The sequence below is a fragment of the Tetranychus urticae genome, chromosome 1 (genome assembly GCF_039701765.1).
Source record: "Tetranychus urticae isolate SD_2017Ah chromosome 1, NJAU_TeUrti_SD_1.0, whole genome shotgun sequence".
NCBI lineage: Eukaryota > Metazoa > Arthropoda > Arachnida > Trombidiformes > Tetranychidae > Tetranychus > Tetranychus urticae.
This window is the reverse complement of record NC_142958.1, coordinates 22,055,533-22,070,213: the sequence shown is the minus strand read 5'-3', so window position 1 is coordinate 22,070,213 and position 14,681 is coordinate 22,055,533. Positions and strand designations below refer to the sequence as shown.

General features: G+C 31.6%; 1 protein-coding gene and 1 long non-coding RNA gene across 4 annotated transcripts; one reads left to right on the top strand and one right to left on the bottom strand.

Moving 5' to 3' along the window:
• The first annotated feature begins 124 nt into the window (after positions 1–124).
• Positions 125–6,908, top strand: LOC107362833 (uncharacterized). Its single transcript, XR_001568753.3, has 3 exons — positions 125–2,965; positions 3,475–3,614; positions 3,674–6,908. It is a non-coding gene; the product is annotated as an uncharacterized LOC107362833 (long non-coding RNA).
• On the bottom strand, positions 6,466–13,723 carry LOC107362562 (nuclear hormone receptor FTZ-F1). 3 transcript variants are annotated; one of them, XM_015929658.3, is made up of 3 exons: positions 13,336–13,723; positions 10,306–11,297; positions 6,466–9,728 (listed from the first exon to the last, which is right to left on the bottom strand). In XM_015929658.3, exons 2-3 carry the CDS (start codon positions 10,721–10,723, stop codon positions 8,182–8,184), a joined length of 1,965 nt encoding a protein of 654 aa, XP_015785144.1. In that variant the 5' UTR covers positions 10,724–11,297; positions 13,336–13,723; the 3' UTR covers positions 6,466–8,181. The 3 variants fall into 3 exon arrangements, with proteins under 3 accessions (XP_015785144.1, XP_015785145.1, XP_089122048.1); XM_015929659.3 differs by having other exon boundaries at positions 10,306–10,665; XM_089265922.1 differs by having other exon boundaries at positions 10,306–10,590.
• Positions 13,724–14,681: the final 958 nt, after the last annotated feature.

The window sequence follows — 14,681 nt, the reverse complement described above, 5'->3', positions numbered from 1 at the left end:
GATATGAAATCGCATGAGAAATGATAGGCAAAAAAATTGCAGATGAAATGTATTCCAGTATTGAAATGATTGGTATCAAGACTCTGGTAATATTTGCATTTAGGTTTAACCAGAGAAGGTGAAAGTTGTCACAATTTAATAGGAATATCAATTTTTAACTGTGCATCAAATTGTTTGGGTAACAATGAAGAGAGAGAGACAACAAAAGATGTAACCAGATGATGGTGATTACAATTGAAGGCATACAATTTTAAACAATCAACTAATGTATATTTAATATCAAGTTGATGATGTTGATGTAGTGAAAAAAAAAGTGAGACGAGAAAGTGAAAGCAAGTTACAGTTGAAAGCAAAAAACAGGTTAAAACGACAATGAAAATTGAGAGTTGACCCAATTTGCTTCTTTTTTTGGTGTTAATCTTTTATATTATTTGAGCTATTTACACTTAACTTTTTTTTTATCAAAAATATCAATTTATCTGTGTCAAAGGAAACCTTAATTCACATTAATTAATAATCAACTACCAACAATTTACCATATTTGCATGATTTACATTGATCCAGTGAATCTTTTTCCCTTACATCTCAATGTCATCGGTTTTCAATGCAATAAAAAACTAGCGATTCATTTTTACTGTACCTTTATTTAGATTGACTTGTTACATTGTTATTACATGTGATCTAATTACAAGCCAATATATAGTTTATTCATTATCACGTTAATTGTAATCATCATCATTAACCAATATATATTAACATGATCAGTGGTTGACACAAAATGTTTCAAAATTCATGTCGACTTAACCAATAAAACAATTAGGTAAATTGTCAAGGGTGGCTTTGTGTCTTTAAACAAGACTCCTACATTCGGGTGATGATCAACTAAATCAACTTTATTTAGATTGCTTTTCACTCTTTTAATCCAAAATACTTGTTTGCCAATGTTTTGGTGCTTTTGGTGTGTTGTGTGAGTGTTTACATGTGTGTGTGTGTATTTGATGTGTGCTTTTTTGTGTGGTTAGTTATTAGAGTAGGATGCTGTTAATTGATAAATTACAGTTTTCATCATTTTGTTTTAAGTTGTCTCATCAGTTTGATATGCAATAATCAAATTCAAGCTGATTATCAACCAACAAGGTAATTTGTTTGATTTTTTGTTTGTGTGTGTGCTGTTGTGTTCACTTACAAATGACAAACAATTAAGTAAATGTGCTTTTTTTGGGCGATACAAGTTATTCATTAATTATTTATTTAATACATCAACAGCTAATTTATTGAAACCAACGTTATTTAGGTTGATTATGCTTGTTATGTTTGTTACTTGGTCATGACCCACTTTTAAACATTAACACAAACCTATTCCTTGTTACTGACGTTTTTTTTATGCTGCATGTATAAGTACACTGTATATACACTGTATGTATTTGGTTACTTGATTGTTCAACAATTGCCTTAAATAAAATTGATTTTCATGATTTAACCATCTAACCTTTACCTTAACACCATCTTGAGCATCATTTATCCAAAAAACACTGTTACCATCGCCAGCCAGCGAGTTTAACTGTTGAGTTACACCAGCAACTTGGTCAATCAGTCAGCCAAACGATATGGTTTACAGATTTGGTTGTAATTGTTAGCTGCATTTAAATGGCTCCTCAATATTAACCACAATTTAACGTTTCTGTAAATCATGTAATTACATAAACTAAGTGTCTTTTGTTGCCATTTCAATTACTTCCTTAGGCCTTAGATTATATCTGTACAAGAGAAAGTGTACATTTTTGTTTTACCCAAAAATTTAATAGGAATTGCTTGCTGTTTGCACAGTTTAACATTTCAAGGTTAGCCAAGGTTAACAACTAAATGCCTTCCTGCGTTGATGATGTTTATTACGTTTAAACAATGATCGCCATGATTATACATAGTTAACCATACCAATTCAGACTGGAATGAGATAAGAAATGTGATAAAGCGAAATGTTTCAGATTATCGATATGTAAAAAAAATACATCACCATTGATCAATTCAGTCAATAACAAAAGTCAAATGCACAATCAGTTGGTTAAAAGTAAAGTTTCATCATAGACTAGTTCGTAGACAATCAGCATAATCGATAAAATACAAAATTATAATCTAACAATGGTGTATGGATGAACAATAAAAAAAGGAGCAACAAAAAGAAGGAAAAGTGGGTCACAAATTTAATTGATTGGTATTATTAGTGTAATGGGAAATAATAGAAGCAAAGTGAAATACTAAATATAAATCAGCAATCTATATTTAAATCACAAAATGTAAGAAATCAAAAACTAGAATTAAAAAAGCAATGGTTAAAAATTGAAAAAAACAAACCAGTAAATGAAATAAAATCACCAGAAAAAGCTAAATCGAGGGAAATTGAGGGAAAGTTAAGTAAGTACAATCTGGTAACTCTTATGTGTGTACAAAAATTACTCAACAAGTTTGCCATTTTTTTTTCTTTTGATTGTTCACTAAATAAATAAAAATAAATTACAATTAAACACTTTGGCTTCCTGCAGGTAACCTGTTTCAACTATAATCAAGTTAAATGAACAAAATCAGTCAAGTGTGATGATGATGAAAGTACAATAAGTGTAAATTACTGTACCATTAATTTCATCGTTAGGCTGATATTTTTTTTTCTTGGTTACACTGCTTAAAAAGGAAACCAAAAATGGCGCTCAAAAAAACCAAACTCTTCTAGTTTTATCTTATTGGTTAAAGGCTTTTACAATGATAATATCAGATTAAGTTACTCATTGATATTGAAACTCTTGGCTTTTTTTACCCACTTTTTCATCTCTTTTTTCTCTTGTCTTGTTATTCTTGACTAACCTGAGTTTTACCAAGATAACCTTGGAACTCAGTGAAACCAGAATTTTTGTTTTATGTGTATTTATTCATACTGTGAATGGTTCAAAAAGATAAGTATTACTCTTTCTTGGTGAGTTGGTGTTTCTATCCTTTTTTTATGCTCTTACTCTTCATATTTCCAACAAGATAGACTTTGTTGTTGTTTTTGTTGTTGTTGACGATGATGATGATGGTGGTGATGATGATGATGATAATGATGACGATGATAAAGAAGAGAAGATGATAAGAAGATGAAGATGAAATAAACTCAAGGGTAAACAAATAACGGGGATTTCCAGCAAGTAAATAAGCACTTCATCGCTGGTTCTAACGTTTACAGTGAGTCAAAGTGAGTTAAATCTTTATAATAAAAGTTAACTCTTGAATTAAGTTTTGTTAAAAGTGATTTCTTTTCGTTTCGATTAAGAAAATTGGTTAAAAATAGATTGCAGGTAATCATTCACTAGAAAATTAATATAATAGACAAGTAATCATCAAAATCTATCTTTCACATCACAATCATTATCAACATCAGCATCATCCCTTTATTTTAACATTCATATGAAATAATGACCAATTAAGCATCTAAATTTTTTTCAGGCATCAAATCATTTAGACTTTGCTACCTTAATATCGTTTACCTGTTTTATCTATATTTCTTCTGGTATTACAATCATTAGCCAAAGATTCGCATTCCTAATGGTTGCAACAATTATTATCACGATGGTCACTCAAAAATGGTGGGTATAACTGAATTTCAGTATTAATTGAATTAAATTGTTTTTCTTTCTCTTTACAGTTTATTATTTCATCAAGAATTATCATGATTTTAAATTACTCCGTTCCTGGTTATTCTGGTTCTGCACCAACAGAGTTTACAAAAACAAAGCTCATTTTGAAACATTGTTTCTTAAAGATTTAGAGGTTTTCAACAATAAGATATGCAAAGTCTTGGTCAACCGGAATATTTAGGACAAAAGTGATAGGCAATTTGCTGTAAAACAAGTTTGAAATGGCGATTAAGACAGTGTTATCCGAGAAAGGCAGCTTTTATTGTTATTTTGTTTCTGGGTGCGTCAAATTCCATTGGTGTTGGAAGGATTGAACCAGAGTTTTTGATTGAATAACAATTGAGATGGACAAATGTAAATGCAAATTACCAAGTAAATTGAAATGGATTGGCAGTACATAATTGGGAAAAAGACAGGAGAAAGAGTCTCAATTTTTCATCCTTGAACTTGATCTTCAAACAATACACTGTGAACTTGATGAAGGAAGAGATAGAAACGAGTAATCAACGCAAAAAGGAGAAAAAAGGAGAAAATGAAAGGAAAGGAGGAAAGAGAAGATAAGAAGAGAAAGGAAAGAAAAGAAGAAAAAAGTTGGTTACTATTGAAAATACAACAAATCGTTATTTCGTTATCATTACAATTGCTCAGTTACACAATCAGAATTATTATTATTCAGCTGAATGAAACAAAAGTGAATAAGAGGGAGAAATGGAGAGACAGGCAAGAGAGGAAAAAGGATGATAAGAATGATGATAAATATTGCAGAAAGTGAAAGTAAAAAAAGTTGTTTGAAAGAGAAGAGAGAAAGTGAAATTTTTCTTTTGCGTGAGTCTCAGTTGAAATTAGGACAGCAAATACGTTGATTAAGGTGAGAAGGAAAGTGAATAGGATGATGATGATGATTAAGAAGGAGGAAAGCGGATTGTGAACACTTGAATCTGTCTAGGTGTGGTTCCTAAAAATGGATGAATTGTATTGAAAAGTGAGATTAAAATGGAAACAACAAAAGCATCAATTTGTGTGTTTGTTGATCAACATTTGGCCAAAATTGCGGTTAAACAATTAACAATTTAAATCAAGGTGAAGATGATAAAGATAATGAATAGTAAATAGTTAATGATAATGATGAATAACGATGATTAGGTCACAGTTTATCTGATTGAATATCTGATAGAAATGAAGAAACATTCAATGTTCAAATGTATCGGAAAATTAACATTCATATTTACATTTTACAGCCAAACAAAGCAGCCATTTTGTCAGTCATTTTTTCTGTATATTTTGGTTTTCACTGTTTAAGCAGCCATCTTTTTAATTGTTGATAATAATACTTACAGTTAATTATTTGGTTTATACCAAGTTCATAATTAATAGCAACAACTGTATCACAGTTAAACTACAAATGATTTAAATAATCGCGTAATGAGACAAAATTTTGAGCAAGGTTAACTTGCAGTAAAAGTACAGTTTTTTTCATTAATGGGTCAATTGAATTGAAGCTTATCAATGTTAAGGCCAAGTTTACCTTTGAATGGCTCATTACAATCAAGGTAATTGAAAAAATAATCAAATGCAAAAAACACAAATTACTATCAACAATTATTAGACTCTAATAATAACTCAAAAATATAAATCCTCCCTTTGTGATTAACTGATAGACTTAAAATTTAAATGATGGATAAAGTTGATTTAAAATGAAATATTTGGCAAATTGTTAACCGAAAAACCAGTTTTTTATTCAACAATTTTGAATAAAAATTAAAACACTTCTAAATTTTGAAGCACAATCAATTTAATTGAATGTTTCATGCCTGTAAATGTTGGTAAATGGCTTAACAAGAATCAATCTTTCAAAATTATACGATAAATTAAATTGTTGAGACAATTAAATGAGCAAAAATTGAAACTGTAAGGTTTAACAGCTGAAGATGATTGGACAAGAAAATGATTTGTATGGCGATGGATTGATTGTGTTGGAAACATTGAAATATTTTTTGGGTTGAAGCAAATGATTTTATGCTTATTTTTGAATGTTAAGTTCAACTTGGAGACTAAGGTTAAAATTGATTGTCTCACACAATTGTAACAATCAACTGGTTGAAAAATGATTAATCAATCAACGTTATTAAAGGCATTAGTTTTTCGCATGTTTTTTAATTGTTGTACCAAAACTAATTGATGTAAAATATTTAAGTTAAAATGTTAACAGGACAAAACAAAGCAAAAAAGATAATGTTAAGCCTAAAAAATGCTGTTGAAACCTAAATTTTTAAGTCTAAAATGAAGGTTAATTAGACTGAATTGCTGTATTGAGGAAAAAAAAGTGAAACTCAATTTAAACTAATCAACAATCTCTCACAGGTAAATACAAATAATGGTTTTATAAAAATAAAGATAATCAAAGCTGAAAATTGTGGCCATTTTTACATATGAAACATTTTTGCATTACATTTTTGCTCACTGACACAGTTAATGGTTATAACAATTTGCTAATTATTAATCATTCACCTGATTGTTAATTGTTCAACTTGTATGCATTTGTGAGTGTTAAATAACAATTAAATTGTTTGCACGGGAAAAAGTGTAAGATAATCAATGAGAATCAGCTTTTAACATTTGAACTTGTTTTTTGCTTTGAAAGCTGTAACATTTTGAAATTTATATATAATTGTAATATAACTGAAAGTAATCAAGTTAATCAACGCGTTAACAATTGTTAAATTGCTAAAAATGAATACAAAAATTGAATCAATGTTACCGAAAGTTGAGGTTTTCAAATCAAATGACCAGAAAAAAAATATCATTTTTTGCAAACAAATATTATTATTATTATTATCATTATTATTAGAGAAGTGAAAGGGAAAATGGGAAAGAGAAGATGAGAGGATGAGAAGAGAGGAAGATAGAGAAAGAGAGAAAAAAATAATTGACCGAATTTCAATAATAATAATAATTCTAATGATTATGGTGATGATGACAATTATTTTACTGGTGTTGGTGGTTGTGGTGATGTAATTGATGTTTATGGTTTCCTCTCTCATGATGATTGAATGATGATGATGATGATGATGAAAATGATGGCAATGATGGTGTTGGTGATGTGATCCTCTCTTTGTGTGTCTCTCTTTGTGTTAAGTTTCTTTGCAAAAAAATATCATTATTATTATCATTCAATTGGTTGATTTAACTTTCTTTTGGCAATTTTGGTGTAATTTGCTTGTCTTGGGTCTTTGTTTTTCACTTGGAGCGGGCAAAAAAATATCATCATCTCTGTCAATACTACATATTGATATATATATGTATTTTTTATAATAATAATATTTGCTTTATATAATAATAATAGTTATTAGTTAATTATAATTAAAATAATATAAGGTGTCATCTGTGATTCTTTGATAATATAGTGTGTTCATCTGTTCAAGTTTCCAAAATTATCATCTTTTGTCTTTTGTTTGTTGAATAGATTCTCTGTGTTTTGTTTGACAATAAAATTAACTCTCATTAGTTTCTTATTACATTTTACCAGGGAATTAATCAATAATCAATAATAATAATAAAAGTCAATAATAGTAATAATAATGATCAACAGGTTAAAGGGTTGAAGGAAGAGAATCATTAATAAACAGGTTTCAGGTCAAAAATTAATTCACAATTAAGCAGCTTCGTTTACAATCAGGCATTTTTTGCTTCTTTGTTTTTAGTCAAATATATCCTCTTGTAGAGTAGGGTTTATTTTGTTGTTGTTGTTGTGTGTTTTTTCATCCAAAATATCTTATTTTACATTTTTACTTTAAATAAGATCAACTAAAGCATTCTGGTTCTTTGTTACAATGATTGTGATTAATCAATTGCTTATTTCCAGGCTCTTCATGCCACAAGAAAGGAAAGGGAAAGAGAGAGGAAGAAGATGGAGATGAAAGTGATGAAAATATGATTTTTATATACACTTCTTCAATGGCGTATATATCCTAATGTACTAATATATCATTTGAATGGATTTTTGAATGTGACTGATGTAGCTTTTTGAGATACTGTGCAGAAAGAAAGAGAAGAAAGAGGAAAAAAAGAAGAAGAAGGAAGAGAAAGAGGGAGAAAGAAAGATTCGTTTCAACGAGCCGTTCCAACGAACAATGCTGATTATTATTTTCACTAGAAAAAGAGAGAAACTGGTAAATATAAAGAAAGGGGGAAAAATGATGAAAATAGAAAGAGACTTGTATTTATAAATGGACAGAGGAAGAGAGAGAAGAAAAGGAAGATAATATAACAGAAAGAGAGTGAGAAAATGAAACAAAGAAGAAAATGTTTTCTTTCTCAAGTAAAGTAAATAAGAAGAAGGAAAAAGAATGATGTTGATGATGATGAAGATGCTCATGTTGGTGGTTGCTGTCTTTGAATGATGACGATGAAAAATAAACTTTTATGTAATGCTAATTGTTGTTGTGTGTGTGTGTGTTTTGTTGTTAAACTTGGAGTTGATTTGTTGGTATTATTGATATATTTATCTATGTTATAGTTATTTTCGTTTTGCGTGAAGCATTTCCATTAATAAGGTTTGCGATGGAGCGTCTCCGTTAAGGTGTTTATAATAAAGGAATTCCTCTCCTCGTATTGTTAATTGTCTTAGTGCGGGTAATTGTGCCATTAATTGGTGAAATTTATCGTTAATTTGAGGATATATTTCAAGACAATATTGGTGTAGAGCTTGTTGGGTTTGCTCATGAGCTTCAGCAACTAATTTATAATTTGATAGACCTCGTACTTCGGGATTTAAGAGTAACAAAAATTTGACACAAAGATAGTCAACTGAATCAAATTTGAGTTGCTGTAATTTTGCTTGACATTGAATCAAATTATCAGATGCGGTTGGAACACCGAGCAAAGCTAAACCTAAGAGATCAAACTTTTGCCCATTGGGTAATGTTGTTTCATCGGGTAAATCATTGTGCATCCTTTGATGAATGTGGTCTAGTACAAGCATATCACTCCATGCGTGTTGTAACAGTTTCATTTGATCGTCCACTTTTAGATCTTTAAAGAAAATACTATTCCTTGCCCAATCGACTTGAGCAAAAAGTGATTGATCAATAACTTTGCACATCAATTCAAATAGATCAACTTCACATTGGTTATACGTTTGACTGTTAAGAAGTCCAAATAATTGGCTTCTCCATTCATTATCATCTGGAGCTGTTGCTTGAAGTTCACGAACAATTATGGGAATCTTATCACGACCACCACCGCCGTGACCAGTTGACGATGAATTAAGAGATAAACCAAGTAAACCTGAGCCACTTGTTTCATTATTTGTACCATTATTGTTCATTAAAGACCCTTGGCCGCCACTTTCACTACCTCCTGGACCATGACCACTACCATAATGGAATGGTAATCCATTGTTTGGTCCATTTGCGGTACCATTATTGATACCACCACTACCACCGCCGCCACCACCGCCGCCACCTGGACCTCCAGGACCATTGTGACCGGATGGTGAGGATGTTGATGAGGTAGTCGAGGAGGATGATGAGTTACCAGTAGCTGATTTGGGTAATCCTGTTGGTGCAAGGGAACCATTTGAATTAGGAACCCATTTAACCATGTCAACATGTGATCCACCACCGGCTGGACCTCCAGGGTTACTTGAGGCACCACCCATGGAGCCAGGATGTGAGACTGAATGTCCTTGGGATGAGGATGAACCAAAATGATGACCTGGGACAGAAAAAACTGATGATGTAAGAGTGGTAGGTACAGAGGTTGGTGAAGAGTCGGGGGATGAGGTTGATGATGATAGTTGAGGAATTTGAATAAGTTCTTGCTTGATCCCGTCCGGTGTGTAAATTGAACCACCTCCCAGTCCACCGTTACTGTTGGAGGCTACCATGGCAAGTGATGGTGAACCACCAACTTCACCAGGACTATGGTTACCCGAATGACCACCAAGTGAACCGCCACGCACCATTTGACGTTGCCTCATCAACTGTAATCGTCGAGCTCGATCTCTTTTGTACATTGGCCCAAACTTATTACGACCTCCTCTCATACGATCAGCACGTACAGCTATTTAGCACAAGTTATCAATTTGCCAGTAAATAATTTTTTTCAACAGCACAGAAAAAAACAGCAATAATTATCCACAGTTTCAACAAGAAGTGAGGAAAAAAACAAGTTGTTACGAATCATTTGAAACCATTTAAACCATGTTTGAAATTTAGTGAAGTTCATCCGAAGCAACAATAATGAAGAAGGTGAAGAAGAAGAAGAAAGATGAAGATGAAAGTAAAAAAGGAAATGGACAAAGAGAAGAAGAAAAATATTAATACTTTTTTTCATAAGAAAGTTAAGTTGAGCAAAAAAAATGCTCAAGTGATTAGCATATTAATCAAGATAAGCAAAGTAAAAGATGAAGACAGCAGAGGGAAAGAGACAACACACATGCATAAAACCTGCATAAACAGGATCGAAACGAGAGAAAATCGAAAACATCATCATCATCATCATCATCATTATCATCATCCTAATCAAGCTGAAACAAAGAAGCAAGATTTATTCGGCGGTTTTTTATTGCTATTCAAGTATAAACCTACTAATGTTTTAAGCAGTAGATAAAAGTTAGTTAAAATAATGTATTATTTACCTTCTAATTTCATTCCAACTTCAAGGCACTTTTGAAATCTACAAAATGGACATCGTTTCCTCTGGGATTTGTCAATGTGACAACTACGATCAGCAACACAGGTATAAACCTTTTTATTTTGTACAGTCCGTTTGAAGAAACCTTTACAGGATTCACAGGTTAATAGTCCATAATGGTAACCTGAAACTTTATCCCCACACACGGGACACAATTCATCCATACCTTCCTTGGTATCAGGTGTTTCAGGTGGACAGTGTGGACCAGCAGCACTGGTTATCGATGGGACTGCCAAGGATAAAGCAGAAGGTAAATGATTATGTCCATAACCGGTAGGTCCATTTGGTTCATTTGAAGAAGACCCTGTTGGTGGCATAAAATATGGTTCAATGTGATGATCACTAAGATTGGACATCATCATGATGATGATTTTTTGTATTTATATAAATCGTTTATCGAGTGAATACAAAATTTATCAAAGAGAATTGAAACAAAGAAGAGAACAAGAAAAAAACAAGATTGGAGAATTGGTCTAACAAGAAGAAGAAGAAGAAGACAGAAAAAAGTACCAAAAAGGACAAATTGGTAAGTTCTTATGATTCTTAGGTTAGGTTAAAGGAAGCAATGCGAAAAGTAATGCTTTTTGGGGAAAAGAAAGGTGAGAAAATAAAGTCAAGGTAAGTTTTCGATGAAAACAAAAGTAGAAAATAAGCTGCAATTGTGATTTAGTTAAAAAATCAGGCTGAACTTTAGGTGATAATTGATATTGATGGCGAAAAGGCAGTTATCTCCTTGTAATAAAGGCACAATATCACACATATAAACATGCACTGTGGAACAAAAAATTCACAAAGTTCCAGAATTGGTAATAATGGTGATTTGGATTTGATTTTGATCTTGAAAAGTAAAGGCACGAAGAAAGAGGTAAATCAAGTTAAACGTTAATCTCTTGTTAATCACGACGAAAACCAATCAAGTAAACGGCAAAATATTGTCTTAGTCCAAAAACACAAAATAACCATCGAAATGAAGGGAAGAAAAATGGCGAATCGAGAAGAACAAAAAAAAAGTGAAAATAAAAATAAAATGGTCAAAAATTATGGTTGTTTAAGGCACTGGTACAAAAAACACAAGAGGCACAAAGTTGATGAAAATGATGGTTTTAGATGATGAAGATGTTTCTTTTTGTTGATTGCTATTATTAATAGACTGATGGAAGGTGATGTTTGATAATGATGATTATAATTATGAACAAAAAAAGTACGTTAATAGTTTGTTTAAATGGGAATTGTCGTGTTGATTGTCGATGATTGATAATAATCCGATGGTTAACACAAATATAAAAAAAAGTCAACTTTTATTGAGGTGACTCTTATAATCACCAATGTCACTTAATGGTGAATATCAACATATAAACAATACTTTCTCTTTTTTTCATCCAACAATTCGTTTTTCAGTTTCTCTCGCTCTCTCTCCCTCTCTCTTTCCCTTTAAATAATCAACAAATAATAGTTGCAAAAATTGTTAAATTGCTCTGTAATGTAATAGACGGCTGTGTTGTTGTTTATTCCTGACGACTGTGTATTTGTTGACTGAAATATTTGTTTACACCGTTATCATTCAACTAACTACTCGATAGTAACTGACTTGACTTTCTCTGTCTATCTAATTCTCTATCACTTTCTCTTTCATCGTTCGTTCTCATTTTTTTGTGCAATAGGAACAAGAGTGAGACAACGACGATGCTAATGACGATGAAGAGAAGTGCAGACAGGCAAAAAAGAAAGTGAAAGTGAGAGGAAAGAGAGACTTAAAGGGGAGTGTAAGATAAATGAAAGACTCTGAAGGGAGTCTTTGGTGAATGGTTAGAGAGAGAGAGAAAGTGTAAGAGAGAGTGGGAGAGAGAGAAGATCAAGAGAGGGAATGAAATTGAAGGAGGGTGTGGATAAAAGAGAAAGTGAGAGTGAAAAAAGAGGGTAGACAGAGACACAATTCTCAAAAATATAAGATGATGAAGGAAAAAATAAGACACACAGAAAGATGAAGATAAAGAAATGAAATAATCAACGATTCAATGTAAAACGAAAGGGAAATAAAAAGCTAATTTAACAAGAGGAAGAAAGAGAAGATAAATTGAGAAAGTGGTAAAGAAAGAGTTGAAGGGAAAGTAAAAAAAAATAAAGTGAATATTGGTTGAATTAAAAAAGAAAGGGAAGACAAAAATATGAAAGAGTCACATGGAAGAGGGAGAGAAAGTGTGAGAGAGAGAGAGGAAAAAGGGAAAGGAAAAGAGATAGCGAAAGAGAAATGTAGACAGAGGTGAAATGAATGAGGAGAAACTCATGATGAGGAGAAACTCATGATGATAAACATATATAACAGAAACTGGTTTTCTGGGTTAGATGATAAGAAAGAGAAGAGAGAAAGAGGAATGGATGATTGAAGCAAGGAGGAGTTTGGGTTACAAGAAAGAGTAAGTTGTAAGTAAGACTAAAGTTGGTGAGTAGGTCAAGGTGGTATTTTTAACAAGGTCATAATCTTAACATTAGCAAAGGTATATTCATACTAATGTGTGCATGGTGAAACAGAACAGAACCAGGTCAAGGTATATGGATCGCTATTTATGTAGTTATCTAACTAGAGAAAGCAGAAGAAGCTATCAAACCGAAAGTATGAGTGAAAGCTTAGATTGGAAGAAATAAATAGATAAAGAAAAGGTAGAGAATAGAATGAGAGAGAGAATAAAAAAAACAAAAGTAAATGCAGAAGGGGAAGAAAAAATAGAAATAAATACCATGTATTATCTGAACAATTGAATCTATTAATTTTCACAGCAATCTAATTGTTGTTATTTTGTAAGCAATTTGTAATGTTTGGATAATAGATGGTGCTCATTTCTGTTTATGTTTATCTTTGACTGTTTCTCGTTATCAAAAAAACCAATTCCAATTCACCGATAGAGGTCAGGGTAACAGAAATACAGATTTATGAGAGTAAATTTAAGAATAACAAATTGTTATTTAGTTAACTTACCAGAAGACACCAAATCATTCTGGGCCATTTTAGGATCTGATAGGGTTGACAAGGTTTCCTTTAATTGGACGGGTTTAATGCTGTTGTAATATATATTTATATATCAGTGTATTTATGTTGTCTGTGTATATATAAATATATCTCCTGTTTGATAATTTAATGGTTGGTCTCGTTAATAGCACAGGTATATATAGATGATAAACACTATTCAATAGAGTTAACAATTACACAGGTTACATTCGGTATAGTAGAATACAGTAGATTACAGTAGATTACAGTAAATTACAACACTAATATAATACAATAGATTAGTTTAAAATATGAACTTTATGAACGAAAAAAAAATAGATGTTCAACTCTGGTCTCGCTAAACTTCACCATTGCAACTCAAGACAAGTATAGAGAGAAAGCCTCTGTAAAAAAGTCTAGAGAGGTCGCTCCAACAACTCCAATTTGAGTGAGAATGATTAAGTAAGAGAAAGACTCACTCACTTTCTCCTTATTTATCTTCTTCTCTTCTCATCATCATCTTCTTGAGTCTATGTACAATTTAATGAAACAGATAATGAAGAATAGCTTATTCTTACTATTCACAGGGCAATCAATTTCGTGATTTTAAAACGAGGTTATTATTACAAAAGATTGACTTCAATTTTTTATCAACCAAAAAAATCAGTTTCATCGATATTTCCTAGTTGAAACCCAATTGAAATTAAATTGATTTTTTCTTCTCTTCTCTTGACATGAAATTAATTGTAAACTGGCTGGTTAAAGAATGCATGCAAATCTAAATTGAAAATCTGGTTCAATACTATATAAATGTTGCATGTTGGTGTAATTTTAATATCGATAATAAAAGATATTGGAATATCGATATTTACATGGGAAAAGAGAAAAAAGAAAGGGAAGAAGAAAAAAATAAATTGAGCTGCTTCTACGAATTGACGTAATGCAAGAAAAGAAAGGGAAAAGGAAAGGAAAGTCTTCATGTATCATAGCAAGTATCAGTGGAATATGGAACAAAAATACTCGATATCTATCGAGTATTTTGATATTTCATGAAATTGCAAAACATTACCAGAAACCTCCGTCTTCTCTCTCTCTCTTCCTCTCTCATGTAATTCTTAATCAATTATTTTCCTTTCTTTTCCAGTCTTAAAAAATCTCGTTCTTTCTCGACTTACTTTCCTTCCTTCCGTTCATCTTATATTGATACCAGTTTTATCATTCAATCTGGTTCTATGTCTGTTGTTTTTTATTACCTAATAATTTTCATTGTCGCTATTCAGTTTCAATGAAATCACAATGATGGGTGGGGTTAGTCACTATACATGTAAAGTAGTATT